The sequence below is a fragment of the Corvus kubaryi genome, unplaced genomic scaffold (assembly GCF_017639235.1).
Source record: "Corvus kubaryi isolate FWS band 111438036 unplaced genomic scaffold, C.kubaryi_AGA036_p1.0 37398, whole genome shotgun sequence".
NCBI lineage: Eukaryota > Metazoa > Chordata > Aves > Passeriformes > Corvidae > Corvus > Corvus kubaryi.
The window spans coordinates 40,196,115-40,217,533 of record NW_024581137.1 but is presented as its reverse complement, the minus strand read 5'-3'; the positions used below and the strand labels follow the sequence as shown (position 1 = coordinate 40,217,533).

The 21,419-nt window shown below is 39.6% G+C and overlaps 1 protein-coding gene across 8 annotated transcripts in view; it reads left to right on the top strand.

Annotated features, from left to right (window-relative positions):
- Positions 1–21,419, top strand: part of NEBL (nebulette) — a 258,274-nt gene that overhangs the window by 110,048 nt on the left and 126,807 nt on the right. For 2 of the 8 annotated variants that reach the window (XM_042042790.1, XM_042042786.1), the window contains exons 1-2: positions 10,747–10,897; positions 11,573–11,660. Coding sequence is in view for 2 of the 8 variants with exons in the window: in XM_042042796.1 (XP_041898730.1) it covers positions 6,934–7,041 (108 nt within the window). In the remaining 6 variants the exon portion in view is untranslated. The other 6 variants (XM_042042796.1, XM_042042795.1, XM_042042787.1 and 3 more) reach the window with 4 other exon arrangements.

The following is a 21,419-nucleotide window of genomic DNA, read 5'->3' as shown; positions in this document are numbered from 1 at the left end:
AATCGTTGTTCAAGAATCTTTTCAAGTTTAAGATAAATGTCCATATGCGGCTCTGAGAGCCAAGAGTCTTTCCACGATCCCTCCATAGTTTAGATATGGAATAGCAAAACAGAAACAAGAAGAGAAATCCAGAGTTTACTCACAAATCAGTTGCTGTCCTTAGGGATTGGGGATTGTTCTGCTTGCATTACCCACCATTTGTTACAGTTCAGATACTGCAACACGTGTATCAGACAACAAGGCCCATGGAAAGAATATATATATCGACCGATTCTTGATAGACGTTTCAGAGAGATGTTTATTTCTCCAGCCGCATGGCCAGGGCTCTGCCGAGGAACTGAAGCAATCATGGGACCCGAGGGTCCCTGCCCGCGCAGGGGAACACAAAACAACCAATGGGGAACGAGGCTGAGCAGGGGCAGGGAAACCCCGTGTCTCCCCCCCAGGGCCCCTCTCCCAGGACCCCACATGGCAGGGGGTAAGGGACCCCAACACTGTGGGGCTATGCAGTGTGTCAGATAAGGTAGGCGATTTAGTTACACAGCTACCCGGTCTGTAGGGGAAACGAGCTTTAACATTGCTGTAGCTTTTGGGGAATTAATATTTGCTCTGTAGTGGCTGAGTATCTTGAGGTGGAGATGGAATGGGTAGTATTTCTGAGGTCAGCATTATTCACAGCTCTCCAGTGATGAGAAGATCATGATGATCCACCATGTTGAATTCTTTCTTGGACTCTTTTTCTTTGGCATTTTTGGACTCCTATGGTGTATTTTCAACTGATATGTGCTTCTGGTATTGCAGATGAGGCTGGACTAAGGGTAGGTGCCAGAACCCCCAAGAGTATAATCAATTTTTTATGCTTCATTTATATTTTCAGAGTATTTTTCCCAGGAAAAATTAATCTTTTTAGCCTAATAGGTGACTTTGCTGCCAAGTGCCAAGTGTACCTTCAAAAAAATATGAGCAGCATTTTCTCCAGCATAATATTTTATATAGAGAATAAGATGGACCCTCTGGCTGCTCTATGCTGACCCTGTGAATGGATTTACACAATCCTGTCTTTGGGTGTCTCAAAGATCTCTTGCTAATCTGAGAAGTTTGATTTGTGAAAGATCTGTTGGATCACTTAGTCCTTTCACTGTGGGTTTATGCAGAATTACTTCTCATGAAGTATTTTCATTAAAAAATTTTTCATTTATGGTGATTTATTACAGTTTGATGTCTAATGTTTATGCCACACATTGTCTCTCAGAAGGTCAGTTTTTCAGGGCAGACACCACTGAGGGTTCTCTGCATCTGTGGGACTGCATTTTGGAGCCAGTGCAAAGCATTATGAGCCACTGGCTGGGATTTTGGTGAGGAGTTACTAAAAATTATCTTTGTAGGAAATGACTGCATTTATGATTCAGTCATTAGGGGTTACACATTTCCATTTCAAAACTAAATTTCGAGGGTTTCAGTTTGTGATGGGTTGACCTTGGCTGGATGTCAGGTGCCCACCAAGCTACTCTTTCACTCCGTCTCCTCAGTGGGACAGAGGGAGAAAATACAAAAAAACCCCCAATCCCTTATGTGTCAAGGTTTTTGGGAAAAATGCAAGGGCTGCACTCCGAAACAAAGCAAAATAGAGATTTATTCTCTACTTGCCATCAGCAGGCAATGTCCAGCCACTTCTTGGAAGTAGGGCTTTGGTGCACGTAGTGGTTGGTTCAGAAGACTGCCTTAATCACTCATGTCCCCTCTCCCCTTTTGCTTTTTTGAGCATATTTTAAGATATGGAATATCCCTTTGGTCAGTTTGGGTCAGCTGTCCGGGCTGTGTCACCTCCCAACCCCTCACGCACCCCCAGCCTATGGGAATGGTGTTGAGGATGAAGCTGTGCAAGCGCTGCTCAGCAATAGCCAAAACACTGGTGTGTTATCAGCACTGTTTGGGGTACAAATACAAAGCACAGCACTATAATGGCTGCAATGAAGAAAGTTAACTCCATCCCAGACAGCCCTGGTGTACAGTTAAATAATTTGTTGTAGTGATGTTTACAGCTCCTATACAGAATATTCTTTTCAATTCTAAATGATTGCTGGTACCTTTATTATTTGACATTTTCTGAAAACAGAGGTCTTTTTTCTTTTGAACTTACACTAACTAGGAGTTTTAGTGGGCCACATTTCACAGAGCTGTGTTCATGAAACATTGCATTACTTTGTGATTTTTATAACTCAAAACCTACATTTTGAAGTTAGGAACAAAATCCAATAACACATATTTTAATTCTGCTAATATTTTAAATAATTTGCTTTTTAAATGGTTTCAAAATAGCTGCTCTGGGAACTGTAGTTAACCTTATTCCTGTGAAGTGATTTATTAATAGAGAGTAGGAGCCCTTTTTATCTGACTGGGAGATTAAAATAATATTAAGTTAAAATTATCTAGTTCCCTCCCTCTCTTCTTCTGCTCCTTTGTAAGATGAATAAAGGTCATTTGAAGTTAATGTCTGGTACATTTGGAACTAATAACAGGAAATGCTCTTTCTAACAATAGCTAATCTCTCTTTTAGGTAGGGCTGAACCCATTTCTAAGATGTGTTCATTTGCTCATGATTCTGGTAAACTTCAAGCAGTAAGGCTGAACATTTCCATGTCAGCTGCCTGCTTCAGGCTAAATTGGTAATTTTTGTACAAAATACTCAGCAGTTTCCAAGGCTGAGACTATTCCCTTGCTTGGAATTATTGGCAGGTTGTTTGTTTGTTTCAAGCAGTTGAGTTCAACTGAGTTGTTGAACAGCTCAGTTGTCTTAGCATTTAGGGCTAAAGAATTGAAGCTTGCTGAAATGAAAGTGTCTTTTATGTTAGTCATGTTTCCTTGGTCATGGAAGTCCAATGTTGATAAAGTTTTGTATGACTTCAAATACAGAAAGTTCAGAGATACTTCTAAGACCTCTTTCCTGGCACCAGACAGTCCTGGAATAGTGTGTCCACCCAGTATGCTTAAGGAAGCCTCTGAGAGTCAGTGTGAAGATGGAGAGCCATTTGGTAGAAGGGAGATAACAGGCAATGAATATTGGAGTGCCTTAGGTAAAAAGATTTAACAAGAATCTATGAACAGATGGACTAGACTAGTTTAGAAACACAAAATGAGACAAAGTGATATCTGAAATATGGTGGTCAAATGGAGGGAAGGTTGCAGAGGGGTTGAACCTGGGGGAGATTAACAGAAAGACATGGGCCAATCAGCCCATGGTTTGCTCAAAAGCCTGAGTGGAAGGGTCTGTTTCCTTTGCTTAGGGTGGCATGAAAATACTGACTTGTGTGAAATCTACAGCCACCTCTAAATCTGGAACACAGGAAAAATGGTAGTTTGTTGATGTGATCATTTGCTGCTGTGTCTCAGGGATTTGTTTGGTGTGCTTACGTGTGAGCTGTATTAAAGAAAAAGCAAAAGTTATGAACTTACTGATTGAGGTTTAGGATGGGGAGAACAAACTAAGTCGTATAGCCTTGTGAAACTTAACTTTCGTGATTTAGAAGTATTTCTTCCTGTGCATCACTATCATAACATTAAGTGCTTGTTTGTGAAATAAGCCTTGAATTTGGTGCATGCGCTGGGTGTTTTCTGGTTATCAGCTGCATGAAGGAGTGTTACAGTGCGGATGCTGTAACACGCATATCAAACAACGAGGCCCATGGAAAAGAAATATATATGGACCGATTCTTGGTAGACGTTTCAGAGATGTTTATTTCTCCAGCTGCATGGCCGGGATCTGCCGAGGAACTGCTCAGTCATGGGACCCGAGGGTCCTTGCCTACGCAGGGGAACACAAAACAACCAATGGGGAATGAGGCTGACCAGGGCCAGGGAAACCCCATGTCTCCCCCCCAGGGCCCCTCTCCCAGGACCACATGGCAGGGGGAGGGCCCCAATATTTCACCTGTTTATTTTTAACAAAAAGAGATTTAAAACTTAACATTGAAAACAACTGGATAAACATGAGATAACAAGGACAGTTTCAAAACAAAACAAGCCACCCTCCTGAGTCTTTAAATGTCCAAACAGATTCTCTGGAACATGTTAAGGCTGACAGAAGGGAGACAAGACTCTCTGAGCATGCTTTGTGGGGAAACTGAGGCAGGAGAGGGTTTAAGTTCTTCCCTCCCCCTTGTCATCCCCCCCTCGTCATTGGAGAGGAGTTGTAGGGAAAGGGAGTTGTATAGGGAAGCCATGGGGTGAAAAACGGATTAGGAATAAACTGGGGATGGGTAAACTTAGGAAAGGGTTCATATTGGGTATAGGGTAAAAGGGGAAAGTAGGCTGTGGGTAGGGAAGTTGCTGGGATGGATATTGTTTATAATTTTGTGCATAACGGCTGCCTTTGAGTGGAATACCTTCAGGCCCAGTAACATTTGCTGCTTGTAAACCTTTCTTTCCTTGTGCTAAATCAAATTGTACAACTTCCCCATCTCCTACACTTTTCAGGTAATTTTTAGGGTTATTCCTTTTAATGGCAGTTCTATGGATGAATAAATCTTCCCCTGTATCATCTCACATTATAAATCCATAGTTGTTTTTTACATTGTACCATTTCACAGTTCCTGTGATTTTCGTTTCTACAACTTCTCCTATCACATGCTTGCGTGTTTGTCATGGCTGCTTGTCCCACGTGGCTGCTGCCTCGCCGACTCCAATGTTCTGGCCAGACCCCCGCGTTGCGGCCGCGCTGTGCCCTCTGAGCGGCGCTGCTCCACTGCGTGTCTCGGCTAGGCGTGGCTCCGCTCTGCCGCCACCGCCGCCAGCTGCCACCCGCGCACTGCCCCTCTTGGTCGGCTTTTCATGGGGCTTGCTCCACCACGCGCTGCGCGGGGCCGAGCAGGCACCGCTGGGTCACGCTGCTCCCGCCGCACCTCTCTCTGCTGCCAACACTGCAGATTGCGTCACTCCACCCGCGCATGGGAACTGCTTCACTGCTGTTCGCAGAGTGCTCAGTCCACGTGGCCTGGGTTGCACGGACTCTGAGGCATGTTTCCCTTCGCCAGGACACAGCTGACATTGTTCAACAGTCTCAGTAATTAAATAATATTCACGAAAATATTCTTCCATTGGCATATATTTTGACTCAGGAATTAACTGTGTCCAAACCGTCTTCCAAAAGTCTTTGGTAAGAATTAAATCCCAAGAAACGTAGAAAAAGTTCTTAAACAACCATGCAAGGAAATGTTTCAGTTCCTTTTGAGCTTGAATTAAGCTAAAATTTACAAATCGTTGTTCAAGAATCTTTTCAAGTTTAAGATAAATGTCCATATGTGACTCAGAGAGCCAAGAGTCTTTCCACAGTTCCTCCATAGTTTAGATATGGAATAGCAAAACAAAAACAAGAAGAGAAATCCAGAGTTTCTAGAGTTTACTCACAAATCAGTTGCTGTCCTTAGGGATTGGGGATTGTTCTGCTTGCATTACCCACCATTTGTTACAGTGCAGATACTGTAACACGCGTATCAAACAACGAGGCCCGTGGAAAGAAATATATATGGACCGATTCTTGATAGATGTTTCTGAGATGTTTATTTCTCCAGCCGCATGGCCGGGGCTCTGCCGAGGAACTCCCGTGATCACGGGACCCGAGTGTCCTTGCCCGTGCAGGGGAACACAAAACAACCAATGGGGAACGAGGCTGAGCAGGGGCAGGGAAATCCTGTGTCTCCCCCCCCAGGGCCCCTCTCCCAGGACCCCACGGCAGCGGGGGAGGGCCCCAACATAGGAGAATCCTGCCTTGTCTGTGCTACTGCTCTCCCAGGATGTCGCAAAATCTGGATGTGCGTAGTGAGTAAAGCAGGGGCTATAGCAAATGAAAGGAAATTGTAATGGGTAAGGTAGCTGAATCCATCTGTGGAGACATGGGTCTTGACTCTGTTGTTGCTGCAGAATTTTGTCTGTTGCTCAACAGTGACTTAAGATTTTAGAGATTTCATCTTGTTTCTTTATGTTGAAACTGAGTACCCAAAGACTGATTTGCAGAAGTACTGGGTATTTGTACAGGTAACCCAAGCCTATAATTTGAACATATTCAGCTGTCAGGAGTCCAAGAGGGAACACCCTGAGACCCCTGTATGTTTTTAGAAATTAAGATTATTTTACCTCAATTTGCAGATTGCCCTAGTAGCGTGGCTATTGCTATTCCCACTTTCTAGGGTGCATTATGAAGTTTGATTAATGGCTGTGATGAGAGCTATATAAAAGCTTCTAGGGAAACTAAAATTCCTACCTTGATGGTAGGATTTAAGTAGTCTGTCCAAAAAATAGGATACACCACATATGGAACCATCTCTGCTGTGTACACAATAAAGCAGGGGGCCTTGCCAAAGTACAATATATGAGTACCTGATTAAAGACAATATCCGAATGCATATGTGCAAGAGGGACAAATTAAGCTTGTACAGGCAGCCATTCCATAACTTAAAAAGATTTGACTTCATGGTAGTCTAAATACTCTTTTCATGCAGTATTGTTTTACCGTGTAATTTATGTTTCAACTGGGAAAGAGGCTGGTAGAATCATCATGAGGAGAGGATGGAATGTGAAGCTGTGTGTTAGAAGACCTCCAGGTTTAGTTATAGGTATTTTTCTTTGTATGAGAATAAGTGCTATAGTTCTGTGGTAACTGCTCTGAGAATGAAATGACCACAGAGAGTGATATTTCCACAGCAGCAGTATTCGTGGAGGTGAGCCCTTGGCACCCCTGGAGGAGGCAGTTGCTTGAGCACTGGGGAATTTTGCCCAGTCGCTGCCTATCTCTGTTAGTGGATGAAGGCAGGCTTCTCCTTTAAAGGCTGAAAGCCTTTCACAAGTGCTTTGTTTACAGTAAAAAAAAATGCTAAATTGCTAGGGGCACATTGTGGAAAATGAAAACAACCCTGTTCTTCTGTATTTTCTATTCTGTAGGTAAAATACAAAAGAGACTTTGAAGAAAGCAAAGGAAGAGGGTTCAGTATTGTGACCGATACGCCCGAGTTACAAAGACTGAAAAGGACTCAGGAACAAATCAGTAATGTATGTGACTGCAACCTAAAGTGATTGTAGATGGAAAAATAGTGTGTCTAAGAAAAGGCGTGTTTGTTGGTAGTTCCGATGAAGTCTGTGCGAGTGAACAATCTGATTTTGGTGATTGATTTGTGTATGTCAGATTTTGAAATGTGTGTAACTGTATACCATGGACTTGTACAGCACATTGGCAATGTGTGTTCACCTCTCCAGCTTTCAGCTAGTATGCTCAAAGTACTTTCTTTATTAAAATGATTTGACACTTTTTGCCCTTTTAATAGATTTGTCAGCAAGTAAGAATACTTTTGTAACTTTTTGTTTACGTATAAAGGATATACATTATGTAAGTTAAAAAGTTTTGTCTCTTTTTAGCAGGGGCTGTCAAAATTAGCATAACGCAAGATGGAATTTTCTAGAAGCAGATAAAATTTTGATGCTGAGTTTAAAAAGAAAATACATGTGAGACAATGCTCTGCAAGATGACAAAGAAATGGCAAATAGAAAAACCTAACATATTTCATTAGCTTACAGGAATGGGATTTTTAAAAACGGGACTTTTCCTGATTTATATTTTCACTTAGAAAGTTATTTATTTGCATTGTATTCTCTTGTAGCATGTTTAACTCACTTCATGGTGGAATATTGAGTGATACGTAGTGCAAGTTCTGATATGTATAAAATAGGTAAGAACTAGTGTGAACTAGAAATGATGCAGAATCAATACTATTCACTTGTCCTGACTTCCTTTCTGATCATTCTTCTGCTGCAAGAACTTGTCCCTATGGATTATTTTGGGAAAATGTTTTTGAATCGCTCTCTGTAGTAGTAAAATAAGAGCACAGCAGCAGAGACACCCCGTGCAAGTATGATCAGATGAAAAGAATGGGATTTATTTACTTGAAAGAAAAGAACTTTCTTCAAGTTGGGATATTATTGAAGAAAAAAATCTCTGAAAAATACTAGTTTTTCACAGCAATGGAGATTTACCGTTATTGCCAAAGCATTCACTAGTTAAGATTTTGATGTCCAGAGCTAGTCTTTGAGATGAAAAATTTGGGCTCATTTCCTGGAGCCTTGGCTAATGGAGAGGACAGTTTATTTAAGAGCCATGCAACTGCTGCTGTATAGGCAAGATGAGAACAAAAGCTCATCTCTTATGTTCATACTGGGGCAACTGAAATTACCGGCTTGTAAGAGAGAAAAATGTAGAGTGGTGAAAAACATGGCCATTAAGACTTCCATTTGGGATCTGGGAAACTTCAGTGACTCCCTGGTTTTAATCAGCTGTATTTTTTATTCAGACCAGGAACTTAAATTAGGTCCTCTCATGACCTACACAGCTTCCTCAAGCAAGAGTGATTCCTTTGTGTGGGGTAGCTCTGGAACGCATCAAGGAGATGAAACAAGCAATGCTCTGGTGAATACTTAATCCCTTGCACGGGTCTGCTCTGTTAGGAGAGATTGAGAGGAGTGCCGTGCAGCAGGTCTGTGGTGCTCAGTTTGGGATATTGGCCTGCCAAGAAATTTATTTAGACTTCCCAAGTCCAGTACCCTGAACATCATAGTACAGGGTAGTATGACACAGCTCACTTGCATGCTCTTACCTCTCTCTTGTTCAAAGCATATTGGGTTTTCTGTTGTGGGAAAAGGAAATAATAAAAACAAACAAGTAGTTTTGTGACATGGGAAAGAGCTTTCTTCCCATCTCTATTTTTGAGTGGATTAAGGGGGTTTCATTCCTAGTGGAAGATCGTTGCATGATTTATGATACTGTCTGGTTCCTGAACCAAGGATACTCACCTGCCTTTTCAGATCCAGAAATAGCTTTTTAAAATGGGAAAAGTGGTTTTATTTCAGTTTTTTCTCTTGGTCATTGCATGTAAGACTCCTTTCTCTTCATTTCTAACCAACCAATTCTTAACAATGTAGATTTGTTCTATCCAGTCTTAATAATAGAGAGTTGTTTTACTTATGTACGTAGCTGAGAGAGATTCCAAGTCAGGGACTATATTAGAAATAATTAGTCTTGAAGGGCAAAATGGAATTTTAAAATGTGCATGATAAAAGAAGTTGCATTTCATTTCTGTTTACACTGAAATAACAATTTATAGCATTATATCCTAGAAAGATAATTGTGCATAGGCCACATCTTCAATTTAATTAGAAAGCTCCTGAATTACAGAAATGCCTTCCACACAGAGTAGTTTCTGTATTTGTCAGATAAGCAGTATACATCATGGACTAAGGATCTAATTAAGGTTTCAAGACACTGAAAGGTAAGCACTTTAATAATTCTAAAATAATTTTAATTTTCAGATATAGAAAAATGGAAGAATACTAATATATCTATTTAATTTTCAGTTTTGTTTTGATTTCACCTTGAAGTACTAGAAACTTCTCAAAGAGCCTATTTGAACCAAAATTGTAACTACTGCATTGAAGGGGTAAGTGAGAACAGTTAACTGTGTAGCTATCCTTGATGAAAATAAATAACAAAATAAATTTTATAATGATAAATGTTAAGTAGCATAAATGTTTTTAAAAGATTGTCTTTTTTGTCCTGATATGAAGTTTGGCAGCATATGGATATTAGCACAGTGCTCTGACTTTTTAAAGAATCTCTTGTGATATGAATATAAACCTTGTGAGGAAAAAAATCATGGGGGGACTGGAAGGAGAGTGGGTAGGTAAAGGGGGTTGAATTTTGGTTGTTATTTTGCCACCAGCAATCCTTCCTCTGAAGATTTAGACCAAACTTGTGGACTTTACTTTATGGCTCTTATGGAGGTATCAGGACCAGAATGCAGCTTCTTAGAAAAGAATGAAATTTATCCCAGTATCGCATGATTTTTTAGCCTAGTTCTGCAGATGGACAACATATTTTGACATTGGCTATGTAGTCAATACAAAAAAAATATATACTGTTCACACAGAGAAAAGTGTACATTTTGTCAAAGGACCTTGCAGTGTTTTTTGTCCCTCTTGAACTTTGAAAGGATTTTCAATATGAATGCAAAGATTCTCAAAATGAAAAAAAAACCAAACCAACCCCATGTATTTTTATAGGTGATTTTGCAATTAAGCTAACTGCAAACTGGTTTTACAAGGAAAAAGTTAAGGTGGCAAAAGGAACAGAATAAATAAAGATGACAACAAAAGATTATTGGTCTATCATGACACAGGGCTAAAGGAGTGAGTAGAAACTCAATCTAATAATATTTTCTTTGGGGAAATGGAACACTTTCAGCAGTCTGCAGCAATGAGCTGCAGCTTACTGCCACTGTACTTTTATGTCTAGATATATGACTTGAAGCATGTTTTATCCTATGTGAAATAAGTTGCTCTTTCTTAAATATGTTTCTGGTAAATGTCTGCAAAGTATAAAAGAAAACAGGTGTCCATACAAATTGATGGAGTGAGAAGCTTTCATTAAGATAAAGGCCAGTGCTTGGATAGTAGAGGTTGCTGGCTTGGTTGTATGGCTGGAAGGATGCATGGAAGCTTTCACAGTGGTTGTGCTCATTGCATTAAGAGCCCATGTAAAAGCATTCCTCACTTCCTCATTAATGCTGGTATGAACTTAAATCATGTAGGAGCAATAAGCACCACACATTTGTGCCCTTCGTCTCTTGGAGAGACAGAAAAATGAAGCCATGCAGTTAATTTATTTGTATGTGACTCATTTTCCAGTAGGTTTGGATCGTATCTGAAATGAAAACTATGCCTTAATGCAAAGAAGGAAAATAAGAAAGCAGATGAAATCTGCTTTGAAAAACACATTTCCAAGGTATCCTATTTTGGTGAAGAACTTAGGAAGGACAGTGGAGTTAATGGAGAGAAGGTCTCTGAATCACCGCTCTATGGGGTAAGGGAGTTGCTTGCCAAGTATGAGGAGTTGAACTCCTCACTGAAGTTAGTGAAGCCTGTATTGGATGCAGAGAGTGTGTGAAGATCTTGTAGCATTCTTTAAAGTGTTGTATGTGGGTTCTAATGAAAAAAGGTGTATATTAATTGTCTTTAAATGTCTTTAATGAAATGTGGTGCCTGGTGTGGGGTTTTTAATTATCAAGGTTCACAATCTACCTCCAGTTAAATTTATACAGCTTCAGGGAATGCAGAGGACGACAGGATTTCCCCCATAATTTGAATCAGCTGAACACCTGTTATCTGGACAAAGACACAAATGATAAGGAATTGGACACTACCTCAGATGTGATAAAAATGCATCTTCAGTAGCAAGTAAAGGAGGACCCAAACCACATCGCTACTGTAGTTGTGCACATCTGAACATCTGAAATTAGAAATTGTCCCTAACAGACACTGAGCCACGGCTCCCTATTTGGAAGCTATTGGCAGAGTTGTTCAATCTGTTTACTTGCTCAAACATAAAATGGTCTCTTAAATTGCCAAAACAGATTGTAGAGAAAATTGGCAGGAGAAGATGCTAACAACATGGCCCAGAGCTCCATTTGTAGGATGCACAGCACAAAACCTGCTGATACTTGTCTCTAAGGGTTTTTTTCCCTCTGTTGAATTCAAGTGAAGAAGAATAGGGAACAAGAAAAATTAACAGCAGCATCAATGTCAATTTCACAAAACCAACCCTGGCACATCAACGAAGAGACTGGGTAAGCATTTTAAATTGCATAAAAAAAGAGCTTATGCTGTTCTAGGCAATGCTGGGATTTAACTCCTTCTGAAGTAATTCATACTTTGTTCCTAAATCCCTATATTCCTAAGCATGATTTTTATGTTGCTGTTGTTTCATTGGAAAAACAAGCTTTTATTGACACAATTGTGTCAGCTAACGTAGATTGACTAGCAAGTGTTGAGCAGTGCCGTGAGTGCTGTGTGTCTGCGGCGGGTGTGGTCAGCCACATGCACCCTGCTACTGATTGCCCTCTGCTGCCCTTGGTACCTCTGGCAGTTTAACATGAACTCCAAGAGCTATTCATTATCTGGTATGCTGTAGGCTTAATTCCACACAGCTGCACTTCAAATATCTGCGTATAACTCATGTGATTAAGCATCTATCAGTTGCGTTCAACAGCATTTTTTCTGTCTGGAAACAAGAAGGTTGAATGTGTCGTTCCTGTTGCTAATATGAGTGTATCTCTGCAAGAAGGTGGAGCACCTGCTGTGCTCCTGTGCAGTGTACATGTACATGCACAGAGTCACATCCAACCTTGTTCCTTCTGTGGATTGATCATCTAAGCTTGTTTTGTGTAGATACATAGAAATGGAAGTTCTGAGAAGGCTCAGGTCATTTGACTTTCTAATAGCTCTGTGTTGAAGTTTATTTGACTTCTAATTTTCAGTAGGCAGAAATAATTTTGCCTTTAAATGTAAAGTCCTAATAAATGCATTAGAAATTACTTAGAAAAAGAATTACATTAATTTTCAATGACCATGAGAATTTTTTGCAGATTTTTACATAGGTTTTATATTTTGTAAGCTTTCAGAAATGTTTAAAATGACTGAACACATTCTTAAGAAATGATGACTCTAAGGAAATGTAAGTAATATTTTAGATAGAATTCATGCTAAATGAGAAAATGGAAAGCTTTGAGAATTCATTTGAAACCTCAAGGTGTATTCTACTTAAAAAGGAAAAATCTTTCTTTACTCATCATTATCAAAATATTACGCAAAATTAGAAAGAGACAGTGTTAAAATAGTTCCTATGTATATGAATTCTTTACCTACAATTTCAGGAAAAATTTTCACTGAAGAAATTTGGTGGCATGCTGCTTTGCCACTTCTTTCTATTGTGATCCCTGTGTAGAACAATAGTCACCACTATTCAGTTTTCTAATTTTTCTTTCATTTACTGTTTATTTACTGTATGTTTTGATACTCCACACATCATAAAATGTTGTAAAAACAACCTGTAACTTCTTTGTGGAGTTTTCCTCAAAGCTTCTTTCTCACTTCTTTAACTGTATTCAATTACATTGTTGTCAGAGTTGTCTAAGAAATAAAGAGGTATTGGAATCCTCCAATACGGAGGATATGGATAGGTGGTCCTTATTTAAATGAAGAACTAAAGCACACAGATTATTCATGCTAACGCAGTAAGTAGCACCTAGAATAAACCGTTATCTTCTGTGTAGCCTCCTATTAGAAGTAGAGGGAGGCATAGACTTTGCTAGGGAATTTTACAGTTGTTTATTGGGGAGGAAAAGATTGCTGAGAATCCAGAGCAGTGTGTTCGTGATTCATCTGGGGTAGCACTGACTTCTCTTTCTGTTCCCATAACATTTTCAGATTCTCTTTTCTGGTGTCTCTTTCTTAATCCATGTGATTTACATAAAGATAGCTCCCAACATGTGGGGAGAAACAGTATTTTTAGATCCCAGAATGCTAACTTGAAGGATACTTTTTTGGAATGTCAGATCGTCATTATAGTAATTCTGTGTGAAACTGTCAGTACAGGTGGAACTGAATAATTTAGTTGACTTAAATGATGGTTAAATTTCTGCTGAGAGGGTGGATGTTCAGTTTTCAGCAATGTATAACTCAATTATAGACCATAGTCCATGGGGGTAGTAGAACAGATATCCCTAATGAGGTGACTTTCCTCACCTGCTGAAGGACAGCTTCCTGGTCCGGAGCAGAAGCATCAGAGTCTATCAGTGATGTTGTTATGAAGCTGCTTCTTATGTAACACAGGTGGAGAGGCACATAACTCTTCTCTAGAAAGAGCAGGAACATTTTGTCTTTGAGAAGCTGGAAAACAAACCCCTGCCTGATGCATAACTGCATTTGGAAAAATTGTTAGCATTAGAAATAAGGATTTATAATGCTGTTAGTGAGTTTATTATATGTCATACTGCCCACATAGCATTAGATGTGTAAATTCAGATAGGCCTTTGGGTAAATCCACTGAAACACTATCTACAAATCTCTACTGAGGTTCTGGTAAGCTACTAATGTGTGAAAGAAACACCACATTAGGAAATTGTGTAAAATGGAAGTTCCTTTCTGTTACATACAAGGCTATTTGGACTCGAATGGCATGTGACCTTGGGACAATTTCTGCCTGGGGAAGGTTCACTTTCAGTAGCCCTACGGTGAGGATGATAAGTGACCTCAAACGAAGCTTCTCAAACGTGAATCCTCAAGAGATGTAGGGGGAAATATTTTAGGTTAAGTGGATCTCTGATAGTCAAAGCAAGCAGATGTGACGCCTACATAGCTGCTTCTTAAATGATCTTATTCCATCTGGCTTTATTCTATAGGGTTGCTTAGGAAAATCTTTTTTCTCTTCTTTTTTTGAGCAAGTATAATATGATACATATTATTGTGGTTTATTATATTTTTCTAGGGTTTCAGAAGTCTATTTTATAAGTTTACAGAAGAAATTGCTGTAACACTTTTTTTTTTTTTTGTATTAGTGCTTTCATACAAAATCAGTTGATTGCAGAAATTATGTAGCCTCAAAGTTTCAAAAAGTTTTCTGTGAAGTTCCACAGGGAGTAGTATAGTTTTTCTGATTCTAATTTAAATAAATAAATTTGACAAGATGACTGTAACCTTGCTCACTGTATTGACAAAATAAAATGAGTTGTGTGGTGAAAATAAAGCAAAGCAGTCCAGAAAAATCCCCAAAGGCATGGATTTACTGCATGTGTAAGTGGGTCAACTCATGCATGAGAAATGAATGCTAAATGTAAATTGGTTGCAAAACTGTAGACTTTAAGTAGAACTGAATCAAGTGATAACCTAAATATTTTGATAGGGATGTCCTGTCATGCTTCTCTTTAGAAAACAGTAAGAAAACTCAGCATTATAGAGAAATAATTAAATCATGTATTTGTGTAAATCAGAACAGTGTTATTGCACTCCAGAATCAAAGGCATTGCATTCATTTATGTTACTGGCATTGGTAAATTTTAAGTTGAACCTGTATTTGGTTAAACCTGTATTTGTGTTGATGAGTTGTTTTACATGATATACATTTCAATTGCATAAGACTGCTCTATTCCTTGATGAGTAACATGTTCAGTCCAGTTTAGAAAAATACTTCTTGGGCTTTTCCTGAGTAAAATAATAATAAGATAGAATAATCTAGTTAGGAGATACAAAAGAAAAAGATAGAAATTTCTGTCTTGCTGGTTTAATTTTCTATTTGGAATAACATTCATATTGCAAGGCAAGGCTTATATGAAAGGCATCAGTAGTTTAAAAAACTACTATATAATGTTCAAATATGTAACATAACATTTCATGGACTTCATTTTTAATCCACACTAATTGTCAGCTTGTCAACAGATGAATGTGTTACAGATATGTATTGACCTAAAGGTTTACTTCTGTACTTATTTATAACTCTGAAAATCCTGATTGAAGGCTAAAACAGCTACATAAATGTGAGGAATAAATTGACAGGTATTTTCACATTTTACTGTGGTATTGACTGTATTGCATGTGCCTTTTTGTGCTGTATTTTATGGAATGAAAAATTCCAAGCTGTAATGAAGACAACTATGAAGGGTGTTGTGGTAACTGCTGTAAGCACGTGTCCATTGTCTGACTAAAGGACGTGAGTCTCTCTTTAAACACTAGTGACTTTAAGACTTAATCTACTTGGTAGCATTCGTATATTTAAGGATATGGCTTTTTTTTTCTGTTGTGATGCTAAGCAACTAAATTATGACAAAACCCCAACAACTTGTTTTTCCTGTGTCCTTGAATATGTTTTAGTGGTGTCTAAATAACTAATTATTTTTAATGAGTACATACTTTTGAAGCCAGTCTTTTTTACATATAGAAAAAAGAGAATGAAAATAAAACCTCTTCATGGCAGCTCAACTTGGGAGCTAATTAAAATGAGGCTTTTAAAATGGGAAAAAATTAATTAGCCAAAAAGTTGAGAAGTAGGACTTAGCACCTCTAGAGATCTTTGGGTAGTTAAAACACTTGGAAGGAAAATATAATTTCTAATTTCCTTGTTTTACTTCATTGTCCATTACCTGCTTATCATTTTACCTTTTAGTTCCGCCTTACCTGATGCTTTTGTGCTGTGCATCAGTTGCTAGGGCAGCATCTTAGGCATTAAACCTCCTCTGCTTCTTCTAACACTGTCTTTTATCTTGATCCCTAGAGATTTGAGTGTCTCACCCCCATGATGCTCACAGGCTTCATTGACCTTGACAACAGCAGTATCTGGTCCTCTGTGGCACTCAGGTTTTCGGGTTTTTGCATGTTAACACATATGTCTGTGATTTCCTTAGGCTGTCAGTAGATATATCAGTTGTGACAAAGCCAGCACTGTAATGAGTATAATTAATGATTGAACTTTTTAACCATCCTAACATGAGTAAAGAAGTAGCAAAAGGTTACATGTGCCATTTCTGCTTGTGTCTACAAAGATGTGAGAGGAGAAGAGTTTACTTCTCCAAACAGTAGATTAGAGTGACACAAGATTGCTTTCTAACCCTTTCTGCTCTTGGAATAATTCAAATAATGATTTAGTTACAGAAATATTTGTGTACTTTTTTGGAAAGACTCTGTCTCACACCAACACACTCTCACTGTTAGAAACCACATTATTTTAATAGAAAATGGAAGGATGTTTCTTTTTTCCCCCAGATCTGCCTTGAGATTCTTTCTCTCCTGTCTTTTCTCAGTTGGTAAATAGTGACCCAGTTCACTCCCCCTGAAAGACAGATTATAAAGGGGGAGATGCTGAATATCTCACTAAGTAAGCAACAGGCAGAAAATAAAAGGGGCTCTGAACCTCCGTTCCTGGTGGACTTCAGGAAAGTCTAATCTGAAAAAAATACAATTTCAGAGGTGGGTTTTTTGAACTTTAAGGCTTTTCTGAACTTCACTCCTCTTGCATTCCTGCTTTGCCTTGACTTCCTTCTTTCTTCGCTGGGGAACAGTGGTGTAAAGTGAACCCATACCCAGTTTGGCCAGTCTAGCCCTTTTCTAGCCTTAAGAGGAGAAATATACTCCTGAGTGTGTGACTTATGTTGCAAGGGTTAACTGATTTTTATAGGGTTTGGCGTAACAGGAGAGCTGTTCCCAGTTTCCACAACAGTGAGTGGGTAAGTAGCTGAGGAGGATAGTGTGGCTGGTGTGGATTTTGGTACAGCAGAGGTGGTCTTTGAGGGAAGACTGGAGGATTGTCTTATGAGTAAGCTGTGGCAAGACCCAGAGTGTGCACTCGGTGAAGGTCTGGGTGTCTCCAGGCTGTACCTCAGTGTGCCAATACTGAGCAGGGATCCTACTCCGTCCTTTTATCATTAAGTGGGACAAAGGCACTTTGTCACCTTTTATCTTAAGTGAGATCGGCTATCATTTTGTTGCAGAGCTGGAACTGCTCAGTAGTGCTGTTCCCTCAGGTACTGCTGGTAGAAAATGAAGGATTCAAAGGGTCTGTGGAGGTACCTCAACCTCATCTCTCAAGGTTTCTTTCCTGCTCAGCAGAGATACTTGCTCTGGTGTGGGCTGGGCTGCCTTTGGCTGCAGTGTTGTGAGAACAAGGGAAAGGGCCAAAGGTTTTATTTGCCTGTGCCAGCAAGCTGTAGACATGACTAGGGCAAGGGTAGCAGAGATGGAATGAGGTCACTTGTTTGGCATTGCCTTTTGTTTAGCATTCCTTTCTGCACAGTGCGTGTTTCTGGCTCAGATAATAGCTGACATGCTATCTTGAATTGAGTTAGCAGTCAGGGTCCTTTTCAACAGAAATTAAGTGGATGAAAGTCTCAAAAAAGCTTGATGATGATGGAAAATTAAGCAGAATTATCAAGGAAAGTGATGGCACAAGTTATAGGAAGTTCTGACATTATTGTGGGTTGGGAGATTAGATGATCAGCCTGTATTGAAAATTAGTGGAAAAAATACTCAGAGGACACAAATGAGGGTTGAGGTTCTGGTATGAAAAAAACCCCATTAAGTGGAATAAGTCTATAAAGTTACAGGTAGGATACAACTGCAGAAGTGAATGTGATTATGTACAGTTTCTTATAAGGCAAGAACTTGGAGCAGGAAATGTAGCTGTCAGGCATCATACTTAAGAGCAAATATGTGGCCTACAATAAAATTGTGAAACTCATTAATATAGGAGCCAGGGAAGACTAGAAGTATAAAATACATTAAAAAAGAGATTAGACAAGCTTGTGAAAGTTAAATTCATCAGGAAATACTAGCTGTTGTTATCTAAATCCAGTGACAGAGTTGGTAAGGCTCGGTTATGCTAATAGCAGGAAACTGAAATGATCTTAGCAAGGGGAGGCTGTTCCACAGGTACTTGCCTTGGCATGCTTTGCTGAGCAGTGACAGAGCCTTGATGGTGTCATCAGTGAAACCAATGAGTCCATCAGTGAGCTTAGTACCTTGTGCTATTTCTAATCACAGCTGTGGCTCTGTCCTACTAAGTGATCAACCCATTGTGTCCTTGGTTAACAATAACTGGCTCGAATGTACAGGGTTAAAAAGGATTATTAATTATGTACCTGACCCTAGACCCCCTCTGGTATCAGTGGGCTTCATTCATGACATCTGATTGTCTTCACAGCCTTTCTGTTACAAACCAGAGAACCTTTCTGAGCCTTGAATGGTGAATTTTTGAAGGTGGCTGAGATGCAAAGGTAACTAAGATCTGATAGATATTCCTTACCTATATGCAAGTGTTTTTGCATGGATGGCAGTTGACAGACAAGGTATTAGTCATGAGTAAGATGGCTTTGGCCCCACTAGCATTTTACTGGTTTTCAAGTTAGTGATTGAATCACGGACCCAGACTGCCAGGGAATCTGAATTGTTTATTCAAAGGAATGAGCTGGTTTTATACACTTTTCTAAGGCACAGGATTTCCTTATATGGCATGACCTATGCCATGTTGCCACATCAGCATCACGCTTTGTAGGGGTCTGCAGTGTGACACCTCCTCCCCCAGGGCCCGGTGGAGACAAGCTTCTCTGTGCTGCCATGTGTTCCTTTGTTCTGCCATGTGCCTCTGCAGGCAGGTTTTACAGCTCATAACCTAATTGTCTCTTATAATTCCCCATACAAGTGAATCTCCTTATCATCTTACCACACTTGCCTTGGCAATGCAGGACCCTCTTGAAGCATACAAAGTGGATTTATAAACTGAAGGATGTGCTCCAACCACGAAAGTGTATCCAGTCCATTGTAGAGCTAGGCCACAGATAGTTCCCCTTCTTGTAAAATAAGAATTTTATGTCTTCAGAACCATTTCATCCTAGAGATCTGCTCCTGTTACACTGCAATACTTCCTAATGGAAACATTGCTTATGTTATCAGGCTTAGAAACGAGACATCACTTCAAAGTTATGTTCCCTTGAGACCTGAGAGTGATGCTAACTGCAGCTCCAGGCTTTAAAATTCAGAAAAGGAAAGGCTGGAAATAGTGGGTGCTGAAATTCAGATTGTTGCATGACCTCTGTTTGCCCTGTCAAGGGGTCACTGAGACTTGTCCGGTGCATGCACTAAACTTGTAATTTATGTTTGTGGAGGATGTCAGGAGGAAGATTCATGCCTGGATGTGCAGGTGCTCCATTAGGACTTAGAAAGACATGGATTGATTAGGTGGTTATTGCCATCTGCAAAATTAGCCTGGTCAGAGACCCCTGACAGGGAAATTTGGTGCATAACCAGTGAGCCAGGCTGCAATTGATAGAGCCCCAAAATGTTGGCAGTAGATAACTAATGTATCTGTGAGATCTATCACATCTGATATGCTGGCTCTGAAGTTTTGAGTATGGCATTCTGCTTCTGTCTGATGTCGGAACTGAATTTTGCCATGATTTTTTTGTGTCTGGATCAGCAGAAGATAAGCACACAGTCCTCTGTGTGTGCGAGAGATACAGGAGGGAGGGGAGGTAGTCAGAAATTTAGCTGAGTTCTGTTTTTTTCGGGCCAGGTATAAATATATGCCAGATATATAAATGAGACTTGGGAATTGAGTATATCCCACAGATATAAATGAGACTCAGAAGTTATCTGGTAGGATAAGTTATCTGTAGGAAAAGATATTTTTATGCTTCAGAACAGCATGAGGAGCTAGGGGAATCCTAGGAAATCTGCTCCATGTGAGCAATTTGTTTATATTTTGCAACATGACCTTTTCTGACATAACTCTAAATAAAATGAGAGGGTTGAGCGCTGAGGCACACAGTCCTTCTCTGTTAAACTAAAAAATCTGGCTGTTAGAACGTATTCCATGGATCTGGCTTTCATTCACCTGTGTATCCTGCTCAGTGTTCGATTTCTGTTCTCAGATGTGTACTTCAGAGAAACGGAGCCATTTGTTCAGGCTGTTTCTTTTCTTACTGGTTTTCAAGGACTGGCTGGACAGAGGAGGGGGGTTCCAGGAAGTATTACCTATTGAATGAGCACTTTGACTCACTCCACTTAAGAACATTGCATTGTAAGGGCCACTGAGGCAGGTCCTTAGCTGTCATCAGTATTTGCTCACAGAAATCTTGTCATGCATGTTTTGAGCCTGATCTTGAAAGCCTTGAGATTTTTTGCCCTAAGTGTCTATCCAGGTGTTACCTGACGTGTTTCTTGTTTGTCAAAAAAGTTCTCTTAGACATGATTGAATGTATGGATCAACCATCACTGATTTGTATAAAGACAGGGCAATACATCTCATTACAACTGGATGTGGGAAGTCTGCTCTTTATTCCTGATCTTTCCGATGGCATTTTTTGTTGCCTGCGTCACATTACTTCAATTCTGTTTCCTTTTCTATAAAATGGGAATAATTGTTCTGAAGGCCTTTGGAAAACTCTTTGAAGTTACAAAGAGAGTGGTAGAACAGCTGAATGGTATGGCTGCTGGTTGTTGTTACTTGTGTAAATTTTGTTACTTGTGTAAATTTTGTAAGTGGTAACTTGGGAACACGGGAAGAGGGGTGTCTTGTGTCATCAGCTCTAGTCTTCTCATTGGGAGAGGCATATCTTACAAAAGTCTCAAAACCCATGTGAAACTCTGTATTAATCTAATTACAGCTTTAGCTTACTCTTTTTGAAGACAGTTTCTTAATTTCACCTGCTGCAGGTAAAAAGCCTCATCCAATTTCCACAAAAAAGTTCTTTATGGCAGGGCGAGCATTGTCTTTTTGTTTGCATGACACTTCTGCCTCTATGATGTGTTGAGAGAAGTGTCAGTCTCAGACTTTTGTTATGTGATGCTGAACAAGTAAGTAGTTTTCATGTGCCTTTGCAGAAGTCTCACTATTCCACAAAGTCTTGACTCTGCCTGTTCTTATTGGAACTCACTTTTTTTTTGAGTACAGAGGCTGAGTGTTTTTTTCACGCTACTGTAAGTGAGATTTAAAAAATACCTTTCCTGATTAATTTCAGGATTATATTTGGTTTTCTTCATGGCTGTTTGGTGGCGTATGATTA